The sequence below is a fragment of the Zalophus californianus genome, chromosome 4 (assembly GCF_009762305.2).
Source record: "Zalophus californianus isolate mZalCal1 chromosome 4, mZalCal1.pri.v2, whole genome shotgun sequence".
Classification (NCBI taxonomy): domain Eukaryota; kingdom Metazoa; phylum Chordata; class Mammalia; order Carnivora; family Otariidae; genus Zalophus; species Zalophus californianus.
In genome coordinates, this window is record NC_045598.1 from 93346913 (window position 1) to 93370772 (window position 23860).

At 39.4% G+C, this 23860-nt stretch overlaps 1 protein-coding gene across 2 annotated transcripts; it reads left to right on the forward strand.

Moving 5' to 3' along the window:
• The first annotated feature begins 379 nt into the window (after window positions 1–379).
• Window positions 380–22378, forward strand: CD53 (CD53 molecule). 2 transcript variants are annotated; one of them, XM_027625554.2, is made up of 8 exons: window positions 380–566; window positions 14642–14721; window positions 16585–16761; window positions 18212–18286; window positions 18803–18898; window positions 19418–19498; window positions 20578–20661; window positions 21504–22378. In XM_027625554.2, the coding sequence occupies exons 2-8, from the start codon at window positions 14659–14661 to the stop codon at window positions 21573–21575; spliced, it is 648 nt and encodes a 215-aa protein (XP_027481355.1). In that variant the 5' UTR covers window positions 380–566; window positions 14642–14658; the 3' UTR covers window positions 21576–22378. The 2 variants fall into 2 exon arrangements, with proteins under 2 accessions (XP_027481355.1, XP_027481364.1); XM_027625563.2 differs by lacking the exon at window positions 18212–18286 and having other exon boundaries at window positions 425–566.
• The last annotated feature ends 1482 nt before the right edge of the window (window positions 22379–23860 follow it).

Genomic DNA, 23860 nt, shown 5'->3' on the forward strand with positions numbered 1-23860 from the left:
GGAAGGAGGGTGGGGAGAAGGTCAAGTGGTTTGAGAGATATTCCTGTCTCAGTCCTAGAAAACTTCTAAAAATAATTATTTTGGGGTTCCACTCCAGTTTCCATCTACCAAACGGGGGGCCAGGCATACTTATTCTTGAACAGATCCACACATAATTTTGAGGTGCTATCTTGACTGAGAAGCACTGACATTTTCTAGGCAGAAATCAATACTGAAATCACCTCAGAATGCACCAGAGCTCACCGATGAGTGCCTGGAAGAGGTCTTTGACTTTTCTGTGTTTCATAGAAACAAGTTTATGTATTTGGGTGGGTCATGGGAGTAGGTGTCTAAAAAGCCACAGGGGAAGGATTGCATCTCTAAGGTTAAAGAGAGCAGGCCGAGCCTCACTTCCTCCCTCTCGTCAACTGGGCTTCCTGTTGTCACAGTGTGAGCACATTTATTTTCCCTTCACTTCTCCTTTTACACAAATAGCCCCGGACATCCGTGTTACCAGCCTCGTTGTGACCACCTCAAAGGTAATCACCGATCTTGCCTAAAGGACTGAGGAAGAGTGCCTGCGAAAGGTAAGCTTGGTGACATTTTAAACTGGCTTGACAAGACCTGAATCATATTATGTGGGATAGGGTGTCTTAGGATTGTCTGTACACCTCTTCAGTAAGTCTAAAATCTCCGCAACTGCTATTTCACAAATATTTAGTGCAGGAAAATAAAAAGATCAAGATCCTGGCACCCCTCAAAAGACAAGCAGGCCGTAAAGACTTTTCACTAACCAGATTCCTGTTATCTGATACCTCTTTGGGTCAGGGCATTCATGAGCTTAAATTGTTTCAGAACTTGAATTTCTGTGTGTAGTCATTTCTGATGCCTGGAGCCTTCTGTGGGACATGACGTTGGGGAGATTTCATACATACTTAGGTCTCTTAGAAGATTGATCTTGTGATTTTAGAGTGAGGAGAGAACCAATGGCCAGAACCATTTAGAGAGGCAGTTGGGAGATGGCAGTTCTTAATTCGATCAGTTTTCATGACTCTCACTGTGATTCCTCAGAGCCACTAAATAGAAGGACAGTTACAAATGACAATACCCAGTTCATAGTCAGGAACACAGGGCATGCCCACTGCCTGTATATCAAGAGGTAAAAGCTGAACACCCCTAAGAGATGCTTAGATTGATTGTTTTCAAACAGCAGGAAGAACATTGTGATTTATTCCGCCAAATAAACTTGTCCTTGGTATACAAAACATAAATATTGATAAATATAACGTGACATGCACCAACCAACAAAATTTGATATTGTAATGATTTCTAATTCATGCCCTGTAACTAGCGACTGGGGTCTCATGGACTCAGAAAGTCAAAGTCAAGCTTTGGTCCTGGATTTCTGTGACCACCATAGTCATTACTACAGGTCAGGAGACCACAGGAAACACTAAATCAGAGCTTTCTCCTTCTAATACCTGCAGGAATCTCAACTGATTATGCCCTAGGGGGAGAGGAAGGCCCTCAAGGATGATTACTTACCAACTTAACAATGAGGGATGGCAACGTCACCAAGGGCTCTAGATTCCCAAAGTACCTCAGGGGCCATTGAGTCATGTATTTAAAAATAAAGACCAGATTTTTTATTTTATTTTTTTAAGATTTTAAAAAAGATTGTATTTATTCATTTGAGAGAGAGAGAGAGTGCAAGTGGGGGGCGGGGTGGAGGAGCAGAGGGAGAGAATCTTAAGCAGGCACTGAGCACAGAGCCAGATGCAGGGCTCTATCCCACAATCCCGAGATCATGACCTGAGCTGAAACCAAGAGTCAGACGTTTAACCAACTGAGCCACTCAGGTGCCCCTTAAGATTTTATTTTTAAGTAATCTCTACACTCAGTGTGGAGTTCTAACTTAACCTCGAGATCAAGAGTCACATGCTCTACCAACTGAGCCAGCCAGGTGCCCCAAGACCAGAATTTTTAATGAATTCATTTAATAATCATATATTAAGTGCCTCCTGGGGCCAGGCACTGTGTTTTGGAAGATTCTGGTGGGGAGACAAAAATAGCAAGGTAGAGATTTGTCCCCAAAATAGTCCTGCCCTTAAGGAACTTCTATGGAAGATAAAAGATATCAGTGCTTTGGAAGAGAATTGAGCAAAAGCAGTCTTAGCTGCTGGCTAAACAAAGAAGTTTTGCTTTCTCAATCTCCACCGGAATCTGCACTGTTTTGAAATTGCGGTTGGTTTGGAATTGAGACTGAACTGAAGCTTGATTTCCTGTGTTGTTTTCTGTGTGGGCCAATTAAGCATAGTTAGCTTTTAAGTAAAAGGATTGGGTGCCTTTATACCCACAGGGAATGATTCAAAGCCCATTCCTTCACAGCTACTGCTGCTGAGGCCACTTCACCTTTGGTAATTGACCCGCACAAACGGGCAAGGTCAAACTCCATTGGTCTTTTGTTTATAGTATCCTCAGGTTGACCTCTGACCACCCAAAGGGCTTTGGACTCTAGATCTGAAGACTGTTCCCCTTTTTCAGTCCCACCCCACAGCTTACGAACAGCTAGGCATGGTGCTAAGTCCCGGAGACACGGGGATGACTGACGTGCTTATCAATCTCAAAGGGTTTGTGGATTCTGGCGTGGTATACAGACACAACACACCAATATAGCACAATGCAATCTTTTCTATCATGGAGGAAGAGTGTGCACACAATGTGGGAGGAGTGTAGGAGTGTGCCTTGGAGAGGAAGTGACTGCTTGGGTTCATTTTCAAAGAAGTACAAGTTTGCTATGGAGACTGGGGGTAACCATGCATTCCAGATGGGCACAATACATGCACACTCAAAGAGTGTGACCCCGCCCCCCCAAATGCATTTGAGATGAGAGTAAGCAGGTGAGCAGGAGCAGAGGAAGTGGAAATCTCTCTCTCCTACTTGGTTTAAGAACCCAGCATCTGAAAGTGAAAGGCATGATCAAACAACTGGGCAGGTCCAAGGTCTAGGCCTGGCCGTGACTATGCCTGAGACATCAGAATTGATGGGATGGGATGTGGCTTGAAATGAGGGTGAAGGGGAAAGTTTCTTACTCCTTAATCTCGATTTTCCCTAGGTTAGGGTGAAGTTTGGAGCTCTTTGCGAGGTTATGGCCACTGTCTCTCAACTTCTGTTCCAGGAAATGCTGTGTTGATTTAGTTACAGTGGTTTGGTTTGTGTTCCTAAATTAGTCCTCCCCCAGTACTTCCTGTACCAAGTGAGCATCCAGTGTGTGCAGGTCACCCTGGGCCTGCAGACTGGGTACCTGCCCTCAAGAAGCTCCAGGGCCCAGCTGCCACTGCAGGTACAGAGCACCAAAGTAAAGGAACAGAGAAACGAGACTGCTACACAGAGCAGGCCTCTGGGGATGGGAGGCTGGGATTGCAGCTGGAGGGTGAATGTGGGGAGGTTGTCTGGACACAGGCTTTGAGAAGAAGGAACCCATTTACAAAGCCATTGGGTGAGCACTCCCAGAGTGGAAGCCATGGATGTTGGGACACAGAGGCAAGTCCTCTCTTCATTTCCTAGGTCACCAGCACACAGGACCATTCTTTCCCAAGCAGGAACATCAGTACATCACAGCTATGGTCAAGGACTGTTGTAAAGGAAAAGGTGCCACAAGGGATACATTTCTATAATCATTTAAAATAAGAGCCCTATCTATTTTACATAATTCAATTTGGGATTATTTAGGTTCAAATAAAGTGTTCAACTTGTAGTGAGAGCCCAGTAAACATTAGCTATTCTTAAAACATTCGAAACTGCTTATTTTCCAGGCAAGGTGAAACTTGTCCAAAGTTATAAAACTAGTTAAATAGTAATTCCTGATTCTCCATGGAATGCTCCTTCCTCCCCATTACACACTATACTCTCTTTTCTTATAGACTTCCTATTAAATAAGCATCATTAGATGGTGTTCTTTGTTTACATAAATTTCCAGTGCATTTTAACATAAGCAGACATAAAAAATCCAACTTAATCATAAATCCAATTGATCTGAAGTCATATGCTAGCAAATGAAATATTTGAAATATATTCAACTTGTCACACTTTTGTTTGACATTTTATATTTCAGGAGAACTAGATTGAGGAATGGGAGTGAGAAATTATTTTGATACTTCACATCTTTTCAATTTAAACTCATGGCTTAATACTCACTCTCTATCAGAAGCAAATAGAGGCCTTAAAGAATTATCCCATGGTTTGTTCTTCTAAAAACAGCTCTTGTGGAATCTCAGTATTTATGCCATCAGGGATTTACGATGTAATGACTTAAAGATCAGAATTCCTTAGATCATTTACTCATATTCAACTCTATCTCTCTCTCAATTCAGATTTACAGAAAACTTGCAAAACTAGTACCAAGAATTTCTGAACACCCCCCTTTCACCTAGATTTCCCAAATATTAACATTTTATCACGTTTTCTTTATCCTTCCTAGGCTTTCTCATTTGGGAATAATTGTTGGCATGATATCCTTTCCCACAGAGTGCTTTACTGTGTATTTTCTTTCTTTTTTAAGATTTTATTTATTTATTTGATAGACCACAAAGTGAGAGAGAGTGAGAGAGACAGAAAGAGAGAAAGAGAGAGAGAGAGAGAGAGAGAGTATGGGGGGGAGGGGCAGAGGGAGATGGAGAAGCAGATTCCCTGTTGAGCAGGGAGCCAGCCGAGAGGCTCAATCCCAGGACCCTGAGAGCATGACCTTAGCTGAAGGCAGATACTTAACTGACTGAGCCACCCAGGCACCCCTACTGTGTATTTTCTATGAGCAAAAACATTCTCTTACTTATCACTGTATAGTAATCAAAATCAGGAAATTGACACTGATACAATACTGTCACCAATCCATAGATTTTATTCAGATTCCATCAGTTGCCCATTGGTATCCTTATAGCAACTCAAAATCTTGGATTATACCTTGCTTTTAACTGTCCTGTTTCTTTATCCTTCTACCTGGAACAGTTCCTGAGTCTTTCCTTGTGTTTCATGACATTGATATTCTTGAAACGTACAGGCAAGCTATTTTCTAGAATATCTCTCTATTTGGCTTTCTCATGTTTCTTCACGACTAGATTCAGGTTATTCAGACTTTTGATGAGAGTACCCCAAAAGTGGCTTTTATTAGCCCACAGAGAGCCTTGCTAACACTGGACATAGCTTGCCTGAACCCACCATAGATGGCTCTCCAGAACAGGGCCCCTCCACAGCAAAATTCTACATATTTTTAGGGTAAGGAAAGAGAACCTCTAGGAAATGAGCCTCTGAGATCATCTGGATTTATCTTTTCTCACTTCTTTCCTCCTCCTTGCTTCTTTCTTCTTTCTCTTTTCTTCCACAAATCACCAATTTCTCTCCCTGATAACAGCTTTGAAAAGGAAAAAGTTTTCACCAGACCACAATTTTGGGGAGCACTGAGATGACAAACACGTTCCTTTGACAAAGTGATGGAGAGATGAGAAGAAACTAATGCGTAAATGTTGATGGTTTGGTTTGGTTTGATTTTCGTACGGCCCTTCCCCGCCCCTGCGATTGCTTATTACTCCCTCAGAGAGACATACCTGCATAACCCCCATTCCTCCTCAGCCACTGTTCACAGGGCTTCACTCTGAAAGATGGAAGGAGTCTTCCTGACGCTCATCACACTGCAAGGGGTGAGTCAGGTTGGTAAGTGAGAGGCAGAAAATGGAGCCTGGGGCAGTGGAAGGAAGGTGGGCTGGATGAGGAAATTGTGAAAGTTATAGAGGTTACACAAGTTGCACAAGGCCACATTTCTGGCAGGTAGCACTGCCAGAATTCAAAATTAGATTTGTCTGATTCTGTCACTAGTGTCTATCAAACTGTGTTCTGTAGAACACTATGCTCTCTGAGCTGTTATAAGTCATCTTCAAAATAAGAATAGGTTGGTAGTAACAATGTACCTTAGCGTATAATGAGTTTCTCGGAAGTCATTCATTAAAAGAAGTTTATTGCTTTTTCTTTTATTTTCATTTAATCCTATTTACTTTCAAAATTATTTTACCATGGCTTCCTTTCATTCCTTTTTTTTTAAGTTTTTATTTAAATTCCAGTTAGTTACCATACAGAGTAATATTAATTTCAGGTGTACAATATAGTGATTCCTTATGGTTTTATTTATTTGCTTGTTTTCATTTGGGGAACATGTATTAACATCTCATAAATATAATAGTCTTCATAACATCAAAGCTGTCTTGCTGTGGCTCCAAGATTGGATCACATAAGGCTGGACTGAATTGATAGCTTCTTGAAGCTTCTGTCCCAAACTTAGCTACTTCTAAGTTTGATTGAATTCAGGACTAGATATGATGGCCTTGCAAGAATGGACCAAAAAAAAAAAAAAAAGGAGAAATTGAACTAGAAATCTGTAAGACAGTTTACTAGCCCAAGATCTTTGCTTGGAGGGAACTGAAAAGTGAACTTCATCCTTGGCCACAGTTAACTGGAGTTTGGTCACAGGGTTTCCTGGAAGCTGACGTCAGGGACTTTCTTGACAGAGCCATGAGTCATGCAGCAGATTTTGACTGCAAAGAGGTGTCAGTTCTTCCAGACAGTTGGGTTGGAAGGGGCAGGAGCCCAATAGCTGATGAAGTCACAACGAAGAAAGGAAGGGGAAATGGAGTGTCATTCTGTCTGGGTTAATATGAAAACTAGGGCCACGCACGTGGTAAAAGTAGTGTCAATCTTCACCAAACGGGCAGTTTTTCTCCTTCAACCAGGGGGAGTCTGAGCAAATGGAAAATCAGGGAAGGAGAAAGAAGAGGTTCTTCTTCCCATCTGTGAGGGGAAAAATCAGTAGGGATATCCACAGGTCTGTGGACGCTTCATTAGTTGGTGCTCTGTGGACCATTTGATTACAGGGGCCTGAAGGAGTGATCACGGGATCCCAGGATGCTGGGGCTGTAGGGACTCTAGGAGACATCTGGCCCAATCTTCTGTGTAAGTTATCTGCCCACATCCAAAAGATTAGTCTATTGGCAGAATAAATCTCAAGCCCAAGGCTTCTGATGATATAGTGTGTATGTAGTTCATTCCACCACCCCAGATTATTTAGAGTTCATTGACAAAGGCTTATTGAACAATCTTACATTTTTAGTGTAATCAGGGGACTGTGTTAGATCTCGAGGATTCAAAGATGAATAAACTAGCTCCTACCCTCAAGGAGTTCACATTCTAGAGAGGGAGGAAATAATTATAAAACAAAGAGGCTAGTGCAACAACAGAGATTGCAGGTATTATGGGCACTCCTCGTGGGGAGTGGGGTTGGGTGTGGAGAAATAGATATAATCAGAGAGGGCTCCCTGGAAGAATGACACTGGAGCTGAGTGTCAGGATGAATAGTGGCTAGCCAAATTAAGGGGTCAGAGGGAGAAAAAGCAGCAAATTCCAGCAAAGAACCCTATGAGCACAGGTGAAAAAGGAGGCACTGAGATAAGTAGTCTATGTTAATTGCTGGATTTTAAGATTAGCAGCACTATCAACAATAGCCAAATTATGGAAAGAACCCAAGTTTCCATCAACTTATGAATGGATAAAGATGTGGTATATAGGTACAATGGAATATTACTCAGCCATCAAAAAGAATGAAATCTTTGGGGTGATGGGCACTAAGGAAGGTATGTGATGTGATGAGGTTTTATATGAAACTGATGAATAACTGAACTCTACATCTGAAACTAATGTACTATATGTTGGCTAATTGAATTTAAATAAAAAATATATTTAAAAAAAAGAATGAAATCTTGCCATTTGCAACGACGTGGATGGAGTTAGAGTGTATGATTTCACTCATGTGGAATTTAAGAAACAAAATAGATGAACATATAGGAAGGAAGGGGAAAAAAAGAGAGGGAGGCAAACCATAAGAGAGTCTTAACCATAGAGAACAAACTGAAGGTTGATGGAGGGAAGGTGGGTGGGGCATGGGCTAGATGGGTGATGGGTATTAAGGAGGCACTTGTGATGAGCACTGGGTGTTGTATGTAAGTGATGAATCACTAAATTCTACTCCTAAAACCAATATTACACCATATGTTAACTAAGTAGAATTTAAATACAAACTTGAAACAAACAAAAATAACAAATTGTTCTTCTCCCACCATAAATAAACAAATGAATAACTGAAAGAAAAAAAGTGCTGGCAAGGATGTGGAGAAAATGAAGCCTGATGCACTGTTGGTAGAAATGTAAGTTGGTACAGCCCTTATGGAAAACACTATAGAGGTATGTCAAAAAGTTCAAAATAGAACTACCATATGATCCAGCAATCCCACTTCTGGATATATACTCAAGTGAATGGAAATCAGGATCTCAAAGAGATACCTGCATTCCCATTTTGCAGCATTATTCACAATAGTCAAAATATGAAACCAATCTAAATGTTCATTAACGCATGCATGCATAAAGAAGATGTGGTACATACTCCCCATGGAATATTACTTAACCTTAAAAAAAGAAGGAATTCTTGACATTTGTGACATCATGGATGGACCTGGAGGACATTATGCTGAGTGAAATAAGCACAACAGAGGACAAATACTTTATGGTGTCACTTATATGTGGAATATAAGATAGTCAAACTCGTGGAAGCATAGGGTCCAATGGTGGTGGCTACCAGCTTGGGAGAGAGGTAAATAGGGAGGTGATGGTCAAAGGGTACAAAGTTTCAGTTGCCCAAAATAAATAAGTTCTGGAAATCTACTATACAGCATAATGACTACAGCTAACAATACAGTATTGTACATTCAAAATTTGCTAAGAGGGTAGCTCTTATATTAAGTATTACTATCACAAAAAATAAAAATAATAAGAGTGGGGATGGGAGGAAACTTCAGGAAATGATGGATACATCTATGGTCTTGATAGTGGTGATGGTTTCGCAAGTGTACACTTATCCCAAACTCATTGAGTTTGTACAGCATTTTTACATGTCATTCATATCTAAAGTGCTTTTATAAATTAAATAAATAAATAAATAATAAAATATAAGCCAGGGAGGTTGCCATGAGTTTGGAGAGATGGACAGGGCAAATTAGGAAGGACTTTTTGACATTCACATACATACATAAAACCATCACTACATCAAGATAACAAACATTCATCACTTCCAAAAGATTATTCATGGTCCTTTGTAATCCCTTTCTCCTGCCTGTCCCTACTCCCCTTTTATTCACCGAACCCCTGCCACCACCACCACTTTCCTCTGCCTCTGTCCCCAATCATTGATCTGCTTTCTGTTGCTATATATTAGTTTTCATTTCTAAAATTTTATATAACTGGAATCACACAGTACGTACTATTCTCTTTGTCTAGCTTCATTCATCCACCATAATTATTTTGAGATTCATCTATGCTGTGTTGTGTATCAATAGTTCACTTCTTTTTATTCCTGAGTAGTATACCATTTGATAGCTATATCACAGTTTGTTTTTCCATCTATCTGTTAATGGACCTTCTGGCTGTTTCCAGTTTTTGGCTATTACAAATAAAACTGCAATGAACATTCCTGTACAAGTCTTTGTATGATCATATGCTTTTCGTTCTCTTGATAAATACCTTGGAGTGGAATGGCTGAATCATATATGTTTAATTTTTCACAAAACTGGCAAAATATTTTTCCCAAAGTGGATATACCCCTTTACATTCTCACCACATTCTCATCAACCCCTGGTATGGTCAGTTATTTTGGCTTTGTTTTTTTAATTTTAGTCACTCTAGGAGGTATATTTTCCATCCATGCATCTTCTTTGGTGAGCTATCTGTTTAGATTTTTGTCCATTTTTTTCTTTTCCATTTTCAGATGGGATTGTTTGTTTTCTGAGTTTTGAGAGAATGCCCTCAAGGTCCATTTATGTTGTCACAAATGGTAGGATTTCCTTCTTTCTCATGGCTGAATAATACTCTTTTGTATATTTATGCCATATTATTTATTTATTTATTTATTTATTTATAAATATTTTATTTATTTATTTAACACACAGACAGAGAGAGAGAGAGAGCATGCGAGCACACAAGCAGGGGGAGCGGAAGAAGAAGAGGGAGAAGTAGGCTCCCCGCTGAGCAGGGAGCCTGATGCAGGGCCCGATCCCAGGACCCTGTGATCATGACCTGAGCCAAAGACAGCCGCTTAATTGACTGAGCCACCCAGGCGTCACTATCCCACATTTTTAAAAGATTTTATTTATTTATTTGTCAGAGAGAGAGAGAGAGAACAAGCAGGGGTGCAGCAAGCAGAGGGAGAAGCGGGTTCCCCACTGAGCAAGGAGCCCGATGTGGGACTCAATCCCAGGATCCTGGCAACACGACCAGAGCCAAAAGCAGACACCCAACCAACTGAGCCACCCAGGCGTCCCTATACCACATTTTTTTTTTTTAGTTGAAGTGTCAATGGGCATAGGTTGTTTTCATGTCTTGGCTACTGTAAGTAATGCTACAATGAACATGGATACCTCTTTGAGACCATGATTTCCTTTCCTTTGGATATATACCCAGAAGTGGAATTGCTGGATTGTATAGTAGTTCTATTTTTAATTTTTTGAGAAATCTCCATACTGTTTTCCATAGTGGCTGTAACCAATTTATAGTCCCACCAATAGTATGTGAGGGCTGTCTTCCTGCATATGCTCTCACCACTTGTTATATCTTGTCTTTTTAATGATAACCTTCCTAACAGGTATGAGGTGATATCTCATCACAGTTTTGATTTGCATTTTCCGTCTTGATCATTAGTAATGTTGAGCATCTTTTTTTTTATACCTGCTGGCCATTTGTATGTCTTTTTTGAAAAAATGTCTATTCACTTCCTCTGCCCATCTGTAAATCAGATTTTTGTTTTTGTTTTTGTTTCTTACTATTGAATTACATGAGTTTTTTATATATTGTGGATATTAATCTCTTATCAGATATATGATGCAAATATTTTCTCCCACTAAGTAGGTTGCCTGTTCATTTTGTTGATGGTTTCCTTTGCTGTACAGACCCGCTTGTTTATCTTTGCATTTGTTGCCTTTGTTTTGGGGTCATAACCAAGAAATCCTTGCCAAGGCCAAAGTCAATGTGCTTACCCTTTATGTTTTCTCCTAGGAGTTTTGTGGTTTCAAGTCTTACATTCAAGTCTATAATTCATTTTTTAATTTTTTATTTAAAGTCAATTAGGTAACATATAGTGCATTAGTTTCAGGTGTAGAATTTAGTCATTCTTCAGTTGCATATAACACCCAGTGCTCATTACATCAAGTGCCCTCCCTAATCCCCATCCCTAAATTATCAATCCCCCACTCACCTCCCCTCCAGCAACCCTCGGTTTGTTTCCTAGAGTTCAGCATCTCTTATGGTTTGCCTCCCTCTCTGTTTTCATCTTATTTTATTTTCCTTTCCCTTTACCTATGTTTATCTGTTTTGTTTCTTAAATTCCATATATAAGTGAAATCATAGGGTATTTGTCTTTCTCCAACTGATTTATATCACTTAGCATAATATCTTCTAGTTCCATCCATGTTGTTGCAGATGGTAAGATTTTATTATTTTTGATGGCTGAGTAATATTCCATTGTATATATATATATATATATATATATATATATATATATATCCCATATCTTCTATATCCATTCATCTATTGATGGATATTTGGAATCTTTCCATATTTTGACTATTGTTGACATTGCTGCTATAAACATTGGGGGTACATGTGCCCCCTTTGAATCGCTATTTTTGTATCAAGTCCATAATCCATTTTTATTTTATCTTTGTGATTGGTGTAAGATAGTGGTCTTATTTCATTCATTTTTTTGCAGCTGACCAGTTTTCCCAACACCATTTATTGAAGAGACTATATTTTCCCCATTGTATATTCTTGGCTCCTTTGTTATAAATAAATTAACCATATATGCATGGATTTATTTCTGGGCTTTCTATTCTGTTACATTGGTTTATGTGTTTGTTCTTATGCCAATGTCATATTATTTTGATTGCTATAGCCTTGTAATATAATTTGAAATCAGGAAATGTAATGCTTCTACTTTTGTTTTTCTTCCTCAAGATTCCTTTGGCTATTCAGGGTCTTCTGTGGTTCCACATAAATTTTAGGATTGTTTATTCTGTATCTGTGAAAAATGCCATTGAAATGTTTATATATATTGCATTCAACCTGTGGATCATTTTGGGTAGTGTAGACATTTTAACAATATTAATTCTTCCAATCCAGAAGCATGGAATATCTTTCCATTTATTTGTGTCTTCTTACATTTCTTTCATCAATGTCTTGTTTTCAGTGTCTAGATCTTTTACCATTTTTGTTAAACTTATTCCTAAGCATTTTATTGTTTTCCAGGCTATTTTAAATGGGATTGTTTTCTTCTTTTTCTGATAATTCATTACTTAATGTTCTTTAACCCAATTAGCTATCTCGGGGCATACCTGGAGTACTTAGACCATTTCATTTACTTGCTATTACTATGGTTAGAGCTGAGCATATTTGTTTTCTATTTGTCCCATCTTTCTATTTGTTTTTTGTTTTCCTCATCTGTTCTTTGTTTTTGTCTTAGTCTGTGCAGGTTGCTATAACACAATACTACATACTGGGTAATTTATAAACAACAGAAATATATTTCTCACAGTTCTGGAGGCTGGAAGTAAGATCAGGATGGTAACGTGGTCAGGTGAGGCCTCTCTTTTGGGTTGCAGACTTTTTGTTGTGTCCTCACGAGATGGAAGGAGCTAAGAAGATTTCTGGGGTCTCTGTTATAAGAGCTCTGATCTCATTTAGGAGGGTTCCATCCTCATGACCTAATTGACTCCCAAAACCCTACGTCCCTACACCATCATGGGCATTAGGATTTCAACATGTAAATGTTATGGGGACACAAACATTCAGACCATAGTGGTTTCCTTTTTCCTCTTTTTGTCAGGCTTCTTTCAACTAATCCAGTATTTAGAAAAAATTTTATCTCCTTTGCTGGTTTACTTTTTTAAGGTTTTATTTATTTAGCCTTTGCTGACTTACTAATTATAATTCTTTGTTTTGTTATTTTAGAGGCTGCCTTATGGTTTATACTGTACAGCTTTAATCCATCACGGTCTATCTTCAAGTAGCATTACCACACCACATAATAGAACCTTATAGTATTCTTCCATTTCTCCCTTCCCAGAGAGTTCCTTTAAAACTAAATAATCATGGGTTCCATTTACTGAGTATGGTCATATATCAGTCTGTTGTAATATTTTTTAATCTTCACATCCACCCTAGGAGTCTAAGTATTACCCCCATTTTACATAGGAATAAATTGTGACTAGAAATGTTAAGTAAATTTCCAAATGTCATGTAGCTATTTGGTGGCCTATGTGAGAGTTGAATTCAAGTTTGACCTCAAAGTCTAGGTAGTAAATCACCATATTAACCTCCCAAGTATATACAAACACACTTATAATCAATTTTATTTTAACTTGGCTAAAATACTGATGAAGAATTAAGAATAATCCTGAGGGTCAAGACAAGAAGGAGAAAGGGAAAAAGAAGGACAAAGTAAAGGAAAAAGAAAATAGTATGAGATAAATATATATATTTGGTCTTTTCAACAGAGATTATTCTATTGTGGAACACAAATAGGTCATCAGGCTTATCAACAGCCTAGATTACCTATTCCTCAAGACCATCTGATTTCTGATACTGTTAAGAGGGTACAGGTAATGGATTGTACAAGCAATCTATACACTAGAAAAGGCATAGTTTTAATGGGAAAAAAACAATAAAATGACATTTTGTTTTATATAGCAGTCTTATATGCAGTTTTAAAATATGAGTTACTCTATAGAACCTAATTGTGTCTGAGAGAAAATTCAAAATTGTGTATCCAGATCTCTAGAATTGAGGATGAGGGTTTGCACATTAATGTTCTGGCTGAGAAAATGAAATTATATGTATTTTTTAAATCAAGCTCCCATTGTTATCTCTTTTCATTTCTCTACTGGATATTTGATTGCTAGTTTTATCTCTCCTATAAGATTGACATCTCCTGGAAGATAGCTACTGTTTAGTCACAGTTATATCTCCCACAGTATCTAGAACAAAAAACATCATAAATGTTTCTTCAGTAAAAGAATGAATCATACATAGGTATGTTCCCTCATTTTCATGCGGAGAGGTTTATAGACCAAATGTAGTATATGCATGCATATAAGGGCATATAAGGAACTGGCTGATCAAGTCACTGACCTCCACAGCTGATAAATTCCTGACCCCTGGGCTGCCTTCTTGAGTAAATGCCCAAGCACTAGTCTCTGAGCATTGGCCTACTGTGTGTTACTGTGACTCACTCTCCTCCAAGAGCAGCTCTATTGCTTTCCTCTACAGTGCTTAATTCAGTGATAAGCATTCTTGGCTTGCTGAATTGGAGCAAAAGTGAGTGTCCAAGATAAACCAATTGGTTCATCAGTTCAGAGACTGAGAAAACAGGGATTTGGGGGAAACTTCCCAGAGGAGACTCACAGCTCAAACCCAAGGTGATGCTGGAGATCTTGAACCCTGAACATATATGCTGTCCTCTTCACTGGTGCCACCTTACAGAGCCAGGTAACTTACTTCCTCTTTTTTTCCTTTCACTTTTTAGAGTAAGAATATCCCAGCATGGGCATGAGTGGCTTGAAATTGCTGAAGTACGTTCTGTTTTTCTTCAACTTGCTCTTTTGGGTAAGTGCGCCTCTTCTGAGCATGAGGAGCTCATCTCCTCCTAGCTACACTCTATTTCTCCTCTACTGAAGAGCCTGGTATGGAGAGCAACCCATGCATGTCTGAATGGCATACCCAACTTACAACAGGGGAATAATAATTTCGCTTCTTTCCATCCTGCCATTGTGTAAGCCTGTAAAATTGAGAAGTACCAGTGCAGTTATCTTTTTTTTATTATGTTCAGTTAGCCACCATACACTACATCATTAGTTTTTATGTTCAACAATTCCTTATTTGCATATAACATCCAGTGCTCCTCACAACCATGCCCTCCTTAATATCCATCCCCCAGCTACCACATTTCCCCACACCCATCCATTCTGAAACCCTCAGTTTGTTTCCCAGAGTCCACAGTCTCTCATGGTTTGTCTCTCTCTCTGATCCCCACCCCCTTCAGTTTTCCCTCCCTTCCCCTATGGTCTTCTGTGCTATTCTTTATGTTCCACATAGGAGTGAAACCATATGATAATTGTCTTTCTCTGTTTGACTTATGTCACTCAGCATAATCCCTTCCAGTTCCATCCATGTCAATGTGAACGGTGGGTATTCATCCTTTCTGATAGCTGAGTAATATTCTATTGTATATATGTACCACATCTTCTTTATCCAACGCAGTTATCTATAGGCATGCTATTTCTCTCTCTGGGGACTTTAGGCTACTACTGCTCACTGCTGACATCTATGGGTGAGAAACCTGAGACTCTACATTCTGTGCATAAGTAACACTTTCCTGCTCCCCTCCTCCCCTTAATCCCTTGGATGAATAGCTGATTGAAAGTTTTATGTTAAAAAGAAGAAGAAGAAGAAGAAGATAGCAGGAGGGGAAGAATGAAAGGGGGGAATCGGAGGGGGAGATGAACCATGAAAGACGATCGACTCTGAAAAAAAACTGAGGGTTCTAGAGGGGAGGGGGGTGGGGGGGTGGGTCAGCCTGGTGATGGGTATTAAAGAGGGCACGTTCTGCCTGGAGCACTGGGTGTTATACGCAAATAATGAATCATTGAACACTACATCAAAAACTAATGTTGTAATGTATGGTGATTAACATAACATAATAATAAATAAATAAATAATAAATAAATATTTATTTATTGAGCATGTGAAAAATAAATAAATAAAATAAAAAATGAAAATCATCCATATACAAAAAAAAAGGGGCATCACCTTTTCTGGGACGGTTTCACCATACCAAATTTAGCAATTGAATTTCAAATATAGGATCAGTTTGCACTCGTGTCTATGAGAAGATTCTTAAAAGTTTGGCTTCTCTAGTTTTCTGCCTAGCAAGATAAACTTCTCAACCAGGGCATCCCCTCTACATGGTTGTGGTTTCCAAAGGGAAGACCATGTGCAAGATGTGGTGGGAACAAGGAGTAGGGGATCTGAAGCATGAAGATACTATATGACTCACAGTGAGCTTCTTCTGGTATCTGATATGGGTAGGATGAAGCATGAGTAGGACATCACAGGAGAAAAGTAGGATCACCTCTTTTCTAGGTGCATGGGGAAAGCTGGGTAAAGAGGTTGTTCCTGAGAGTCTTGATAGAGCCAATGGAAAGATGTGTTTTTTTTTTTTTTGATTCATTGGTGGCAAAACTTCTTTATTTTTTTTAAATTTTTTTATTACGTTCATTAGCCTGCATATAGTACATCATAAGTTTTTGATGTAGTGTTCAATGATTCATTAGTTGCATATAACACCCAGTGCTCATCACAACATGTGCCTCTCTTAACACCTATCACCCGGTTACCCCATCCCCTATCCTAATCTCAAGTGAGAACGTGAACAGATATTCAAGAGTGTTGTGGAATTCTTTCTTTCAGTTCTGTGGTTGCGGCATTTTGGGCTTTGGGATCTATCTCCTGATCCACAACAATTTCAACCTGCTCCCCTCCCTCACACTGGGCAATGTGCTTATCATCGTGGGCTCCATTATCATGGTGGTTGCTTTTCTGGGCTGCATGGGCTCCATCAAGGAGAACAAGTGCCTGCTTATGTCGGTGAGTCTCTTGCAACAGATGTGGTACCTTAAGTAGAGAGACATGATGCCTTAAGTCCCAGTAAAGATGTTTCTTGGTGGCTAACCTATGGGCACAGGGAAATTATAGGACCATAGGATTGGCACTTTAGGCCAGCAAATCTGTCTAGACCAATAGTATTTTTTTTCTGACTGGGGTCTCAAGGAAGAGGACATTGCTACCCCCCTTGGGATTCATTGTACAGTGTTAAGAATGACCCTTGTCATAATTTCCCTTTATGGCATTTTATTTCTTCATGTCTCATTGAAATCAAGTGTCATCTGTCTGCCTAAATGCTTTTCACATTAGTATGTGTTTTTAGGATCTGAGTCAGAGTCACTCACTGATGGAAAATCTAGTCTCTAGATTCTTCTGAGTACTGTGACCCTCCTAAAATGGCAGAATGTGCTTCTCTATCTCAAATCTGCACAAGATACATGATGGTGTGATGACCCAACTTAAGGGAGGACCTAGGTGGCTGCCATTTTGATCTAACGTGAGAGAAGCTAGAGCTTTTCAGTTGTTCCCTGTCAGTTAAGTGTCGTGAAGAGCATCTTTAGGCTTAGGTTTTGTCTGTAAGCTCTATGAAAGAAGAGTTCTGGTATCTCTAAGTGTACACAGAACAGTGCTTGATATAACAGTGCCACTCCATCCATAGAAGGGTTCCCAGTCTCCTTGGTTCTTCCTTAAGTCATTTGGTTAATCTTCTTTCCCGTATGGGCCAATTCTTAAACTGGAGCCCAGACATAGAATAAAAAAGTTCTTGTTTTCAGCTCCCAGATTAATGGCAAAAGATAGGAGATAATAGACATAAGGAAAAAGCTAAACAGGTTTAAACAGTTGAAATTAATGTTGGGATGAAAAGGTGAAGGAGAATAAGTGAAAATGTATTTTCTGCTGTGTTTGATTAGTATAAAGGGAGTAAGCATCTACAGTTGGAAATAAATAAGGGTTAGGACTATGATTAGAATACCTCTTCTCCCCATCTGTACAGGGCTCCTCTCAACTTCCACCATCACCTGCCCCCGACCCCAAACTAGCCCTGATCTTGCAGAATGGACCAGGCTCCAAACTCTAAAGGCACATAGTTTACTGCTTTTTTGCTCAACTCTTTCAAAAAGCTGATGCCAAAATTGCTTCACTGATTCAACAAATAGTATTGCATACTCATTATGTGCATGGAGCTGTATAGGCACATGGGAAAGGGAGAACAACGTTAGAGGACAGCTGATCTGCCCTCTAGAGACTTGGAGTCTAGCTGTAGAAAAATGACACATATCCCTCACAAAACAAAAGGCTTATGAAGATCTGAGCAAGCAGGAATAGGAACTTCTGTACATGTGCAGAGACATGCCTGGATGCTCCCAGGGTGGAGTAGGAGTGAGGGAAGAACTAGGATCAGTGCTATGAGCATGTCTCTGCTTTGCCTCAGTTCTTTATCCTGCTGCTGATTATCCTCCTTGCTGAGGTGACCTTGGCCATCCTGCTCTTCGTGTATGAACAGAAGGTAAGCGATAAAGAACATCTCATTGTTGTATTTCTGACCGTGGAGAAGAAGTCCTGTAATAGAGATAGAGGCAAAGTGGAAGGATGGAAGAAAGAAATTAATTGTAAATGGGGAGGGGAAAAAATTTCATGAAAGATAGCAATTGAATCATGCTTTGAAGGATGAATAGGAAGAGCAGTAAAAACAAGTTTATCTTCCTCCTACTTCCTTTTTTCCATGTGTTTGGCAGTAGAAAATGTCTGTCTCCATGCCTAAGAGAGCCCATGCTTTGTCTTCCTCTGAAAAACCAGAGTTCTGGAAGGACAAGAGACTACTATGTACTTCTTCCTGCAATGCTATCTCAAGTCTCAGCACTTCTCCCTGTCTATAAACTCCCTCTCCTGGCTTCCTTAGCTCTGAGGAGATCATTTGGAAGGGAGGAGCAAATGGAACCACCAGCCATTATTAGAAATTGCTTGTTCCTTGAACTCACCTGCTTTTTATAATGTCTTCTCTGCCGGAATATGCCCCATCCAGTTGAATAATTATGTGTCTGAGAGCCTGACTGACAGCATTCAGCGATACCACACGGACAACAGCACCAAGGCAGCATGGGATTCCATCCAGTCATTTGTGAGTACAGATGGAATCCTCCTCAGCTCAGCCCAGACTTAATTTTCCAACCTCAGTGCCTGGAGGCTAAAGGGACTTCCTTTCTTGAAAGGCCCAGAATCTAAGGTCCACAGCCCCTAGGTCCAAAATAATGTTTAGCAGTCACAAACAGGAATCAGTCTGATTGGTACAAAGTTCTCTACATTCTCTCATCCCTCACATTCTTAGGTAGGCTCATTGTCTAAGCCCTACTAAGATCTAAGGAAGACCCAAACATGTCAGACCAAATTCCCTGTGTGCTTAATTTTTCATCTGTAAAATATGAATAAGTTAAACATGCCCTTTCTATTTCAAGGAGTCTTATGTGAATGAAATGGTATAATGGATTTGAAAATATTTTGTTCTAAGGAGTCATAGTAGATAAGCCAATTCTGTATTTTCCACTAGAGTCAGATCTGAAGGGTCTACCTTTTCTCCAAATTCCAGTTTTCCTTCTGTTGACTTTCTAACCATCATGTTTTTGGGGGATTTGGCTTTTAGCTGCAATGTTGTGGTATAAATGGCACGAAGGATTGGGCCGGTCACCCACCAGCATCTTGCCCCTCGGATCCACAAGTTCAGGTAATTTTTTGGCAACTTTTCTGTTATTAGCCTCTTTGGTTAAACTTTCAATATCTTAGAAACCCCAGTCATACAGGACTTAGTCCTCCCAACCAGAAACAAGAAACCTTAGATAAAATAGAGTCCAAGGAGAAAACCCAGGTAACTAGACAAATTAGACAAAAGTTGTCCAGACAACTAGACAAAAGAAAAAAAAAAGGAACAAGCTCATTAGACTAGCGATGTCATCACAAATCTTGCTATCCTAAACTATTACGTTAGAGGGGGAAAGTTTATGTGATAGTGGCAGAAGATTATATCTACATTTTTCTTGAGCAAGAAGTAGGTCTTATGGTTGAAAGCGAAAATTGTAAAGTTGAGGTAGAAAACCTCCCCCTCTTCCTGTTTCTCTATTCTTCTTCTTTGGAAATGGCAACATCCAGCCCCTTGATGAAATGAATCATAAGTAAAGGAGTCTGGAGTCGGGGGAGAGAGAGTCGGTAGAACTGTTGAAACAACCTGCTGACTTAATTCAGACCTCCAGACTAGGCCCAGAGAAAAAGCCAAGATTATATTCCAAGATTAAGTTCCTAAATTCCTGTTACCTGGTGTTATCCACCTTGGGATTGTTTGAAAATCTCCAAACTTTTAGGTCTATGAAGAAAGACTGAGACACTCACCAACTAGCCCTGCCCTGGAGCTTGGTAGGGCCATGATAGATTTAGGTTTCAGCAGAAGCTGAAATGCAACCAATCCCAGAATTGCATAGGTTACCTCCCCCATTTATTTGTCCCAAGTCAGCAGTGGATGTTTAAAGAACTTAAGGACATCTATTGCTGAAATGCCTCTCAGGAGCTAGTTTAACCCTGTGTGTAGACATCTAGGACTTCTGTGTTAGGTGCCATTGTGATGATAACAACACCAGAAAAGTCTGTAGTTTAATATTCTTTACTTCATGCCTGTAGAAAGAAAGATAGAAAGAAAATAAAATGGCCTAAGTCTCTTGGCATAAGGCTAAATATAAACTATCTTCTGAAATTAGCTTCCTGATAAAGTCAAATAATATAGTGGTATCCTTTGTACTTGTAATTTTTTTCTAGGGTTGCTATGCGAAAGCAAAACTATGGTTTCACTCCAACTTCCTGCACATTGGAATCATCACTATCTGTGTTTGTGTGATCCAGGTAAGAACATAATCCTGGGACCATTGTGTAGATTAAATTAGGTAAGTCAGGTAAAGTTTTAGAACAGTTCCAGGTACATAGTATATGCTCAATAAATAAGAGTTTCCTCAGTCATGTAGCAAATGATGTCATTACCAATTTAAGGCATACAGAAAATATGCTGCAAAATCTATCTGGTCAACTTATCCCTAAGAGATATGAATACTTCATAGTCAAATTAAAAGTCATCAAGCAGACCCCTACTTTGGTCATTCACTCAACTGGTATGGAAAACTTGTGATGGAGAAACATTCTATGTGAAAAATTGGCCTTGTATGCCAAGCAGGAGCTGATGATAAAAATCATAATCAGTTTCTTCCTTGTTTCTCTGCTTAGCATGATAAGTCAGGGGTGAATTGGGGATAGTTTTGTGTTCTTTTTTATTATGTGACATTTCTACTATTTTTATACCCATGTATTTTGGGTATGTCACAGAATAGCTAAAATGTAATCAAGAAGCTCAGGGGGAAATAATTTTTCTCTGCTTGGAAACTAAGGAGTCTCAGGGCACAGGTAGAGATGACTCATTGCACAAAGTGTTGACTTGTGCAGTACTTGCCTATACAAGTGACTTCTTAAGGAGACAAAGATGTCCCAACACTCTATCCTCTACTATTTTGACAACATCACCCTCACTACCATTCTAAAGCTGAAGGAGAGAATAGGGAAGGAATTGGAAGTAATGGCAAGAAGGGTTGTTCCAGTGTAATGGACACTTTCTTTTTCTCTGGGGCTAATCCCAGGGGTGTGGGAGAGATGGCCCCTCCTATGAAGACCTCACATTTTCTCAACTCTTTTCTCAGGTGTTGGGGATGTCCTTTGCGCTGACCTTGAACTGCCAGATTGATAAAACCAGCCAGTCCCTAGGGCTGTGACATGATACTGCCTTATGCTGGAAAGGCTTATTTCATCTCTGGAAAGCCAAAATCAGTTATTAGCAAGAAGCCCTAAATGATCACCTCTTGGCCTGGTGTCTTTGTCCCCCTCTCATCTTTTCCCTGTTTTTGTCCCTGTATCATAGAAACAGAAAAGAGGGTATTAGCCAGGCATTTCCCATCTCAGGCACCAGAACAATGATTCACCCACTCATGGGGCAGCTATGTCCCTCAAGGAGGTGACACTAATATCTGAGCGTTTTTTGGACATGAGAAGCCAAGAGAACCTGCAGCACTAATAGTTCAAGGTCAAAGGATGGGTCTGGGACTTGAATTTTTGCATCTTCTTATTGTCAAATAAGGCTCTAGCCTCTAAATCATGTCCAATCCACTCTCCAAAGCCAAGCAAAAGACAAGCTGAAGGGGGCTCTGGGACAAGACTCATTGTCACAACCCTCCGCTTCCTTTTGGCTGGGCCTGGTCCTTGACTACAGGAATGACAGAGTACTCTTTCTCCAAAGGGTAAGGTTTCTTGCAACTTCCTTATTAAAGGGCCTTGATTCATTCTGTCTTTCCAGAAGAAACTGTCCAGTGATTCATATCCTGACTTCAGCCAATCTCTTAGCCTTTGAGTTACATAGCTATGGAAGAACTCAGCAGGACCAGTATCTCTGGTGGTTTAGCTAATAATCACATTTGTAAGAGTTTTGGTGTTATTTTTCTATCAAATAAGGTTTTGTTTATGTACTATTTTATCTCTTCAATAAATAAAATAGCTTATGATCTCAATCATTACATTTTCATTCCTATATCTCAAATATGTTTTCTGTGAGTCAGACTGATTGCCCTGCCAGCAAGCCAGGTATATTAGTTATCCATTGTTGCATAACAAATTATTCCAAAACTTAGTGGCTAAAAACATAAATTTATTATCTCACATTTTTTGTGAGTGATGAATCTGGGAGCAGCTTAGCTGAGTGATTCTGGTTCATAGTCTCTCACATGACTACAATCAATATGTCAGCCAGGGCTGCATTTACCTGAAGGCTCAAATGGAAAAGTATCTACTTTCAAATCTTTCACATGCCTCTTGGTAGGCCTGTTCTTTCCACAGTGTTGCCTTATGACATCACAGTTGGTTTCCCTTATTACAAAAGATCCAAGAGAGAGCATGAAATACAGCACCCCAAACAAGCCATAATCTTTTTATAATCTAACTCAGAAGTGCCATCACATCAATCCTGCCATATTATATTCCTTAGAAGTGAGTCAAAAAGTTCAGCCCACACTCAAGGGAAGGGAGTTACACTGGGTGTGAATACCAGGGAGTGGAAATCATTGGGGGCCATCTTAGAGGTTGCCAACCACATGTTTTTTGGGCCAGAAAAAGCTTAATTGGATTGTCTATAAGCTAAATTAAATCATCTAATAATCATATGTAATAAGGCATAAAATCAGAACATATCTAATATAGAACCAAATGTAGAGAAGGCAGAGAAAAGGACAGAAGAATTGGGTTTTGTTCTTGAAGTTTTGTGTAGGATCTCCCACCTCCCTTTAAGGAAAATTGGTCATTATAGTGGTAGTTATAGGGAAACCTTCGACACTATGTTTCTCTTAGGATAAAATTCAGATTTCTAATTATATCTACCAGGACCTACATGATATGCCCCACTCTTAGCCCTCCAGCCTCACCTCTTGCTGTTCTTACCCTTTTATTCTAACTTAGGTCTATTGAAGTTTATTTAGTTGCTCTGAGCTTTATTAATATGGACTTATTTTTCCCATTCATCCAATGATCCCTTTGGATAATTCATTTGCCCTAAGGAAGGTTTCCCTAGTACTACTAAGTTTAACATCTATTGAGGTCTTTACAAGTATGAGATAGTGTGCAAAGAGCTTTCCATACATCTCCCCATTTAAATCTTGACAAAATGTCTTTTGTGAGTACCTCCATAATGCACTCATAGAAACTTCACAGATATTATTGCATTTTATTTTAATCGCTATGTATTTGTCTCTATTAATTATTGGCCTAAGTTAGAAAAACAACGAGAAAAGGTAAAAATTAACTATAAATAAAGATTGTGCCATAACCACAATACAGTTGAACTTTTAAAACACATGAAACTATATGATAAAAAAAATCTAGGCCAATCATTTTGAAAAGAAAATGTAGTTGCTATAAACATTTTTCTAAAATAATAAGAACCATCCAAATTGACTCAAATAGGAAAAGGAGATTTCTGTTTCTGGTAAGATAGATGATATTACTAGACTAAACT

Bases quoted from the DNA above. Each gene is read 5' to 3' on its own strand.
- CD53 (XM_027625554.2), top strand. From the start codon at position 14,659: ATGGGCATGAGTGGCTTGAAATTGCTGAAGTACGTTCTGTTTTTCTTC. The intron at 18,287-18,802 runs GTAAGCGATAAA...TGCCCCATCCAG, and splicing joins TCTTCGTGTATGAACAGAAG to TTGAATAATTATGTGTCTGA. The intron at 20,662-21,503 runs GTAAGAACATAA...CTCTTTTCTCAG, and splicing joins TCTGTGTTTGTGTGATCCAG to GTGTTGGGGATGTCCTTTGC.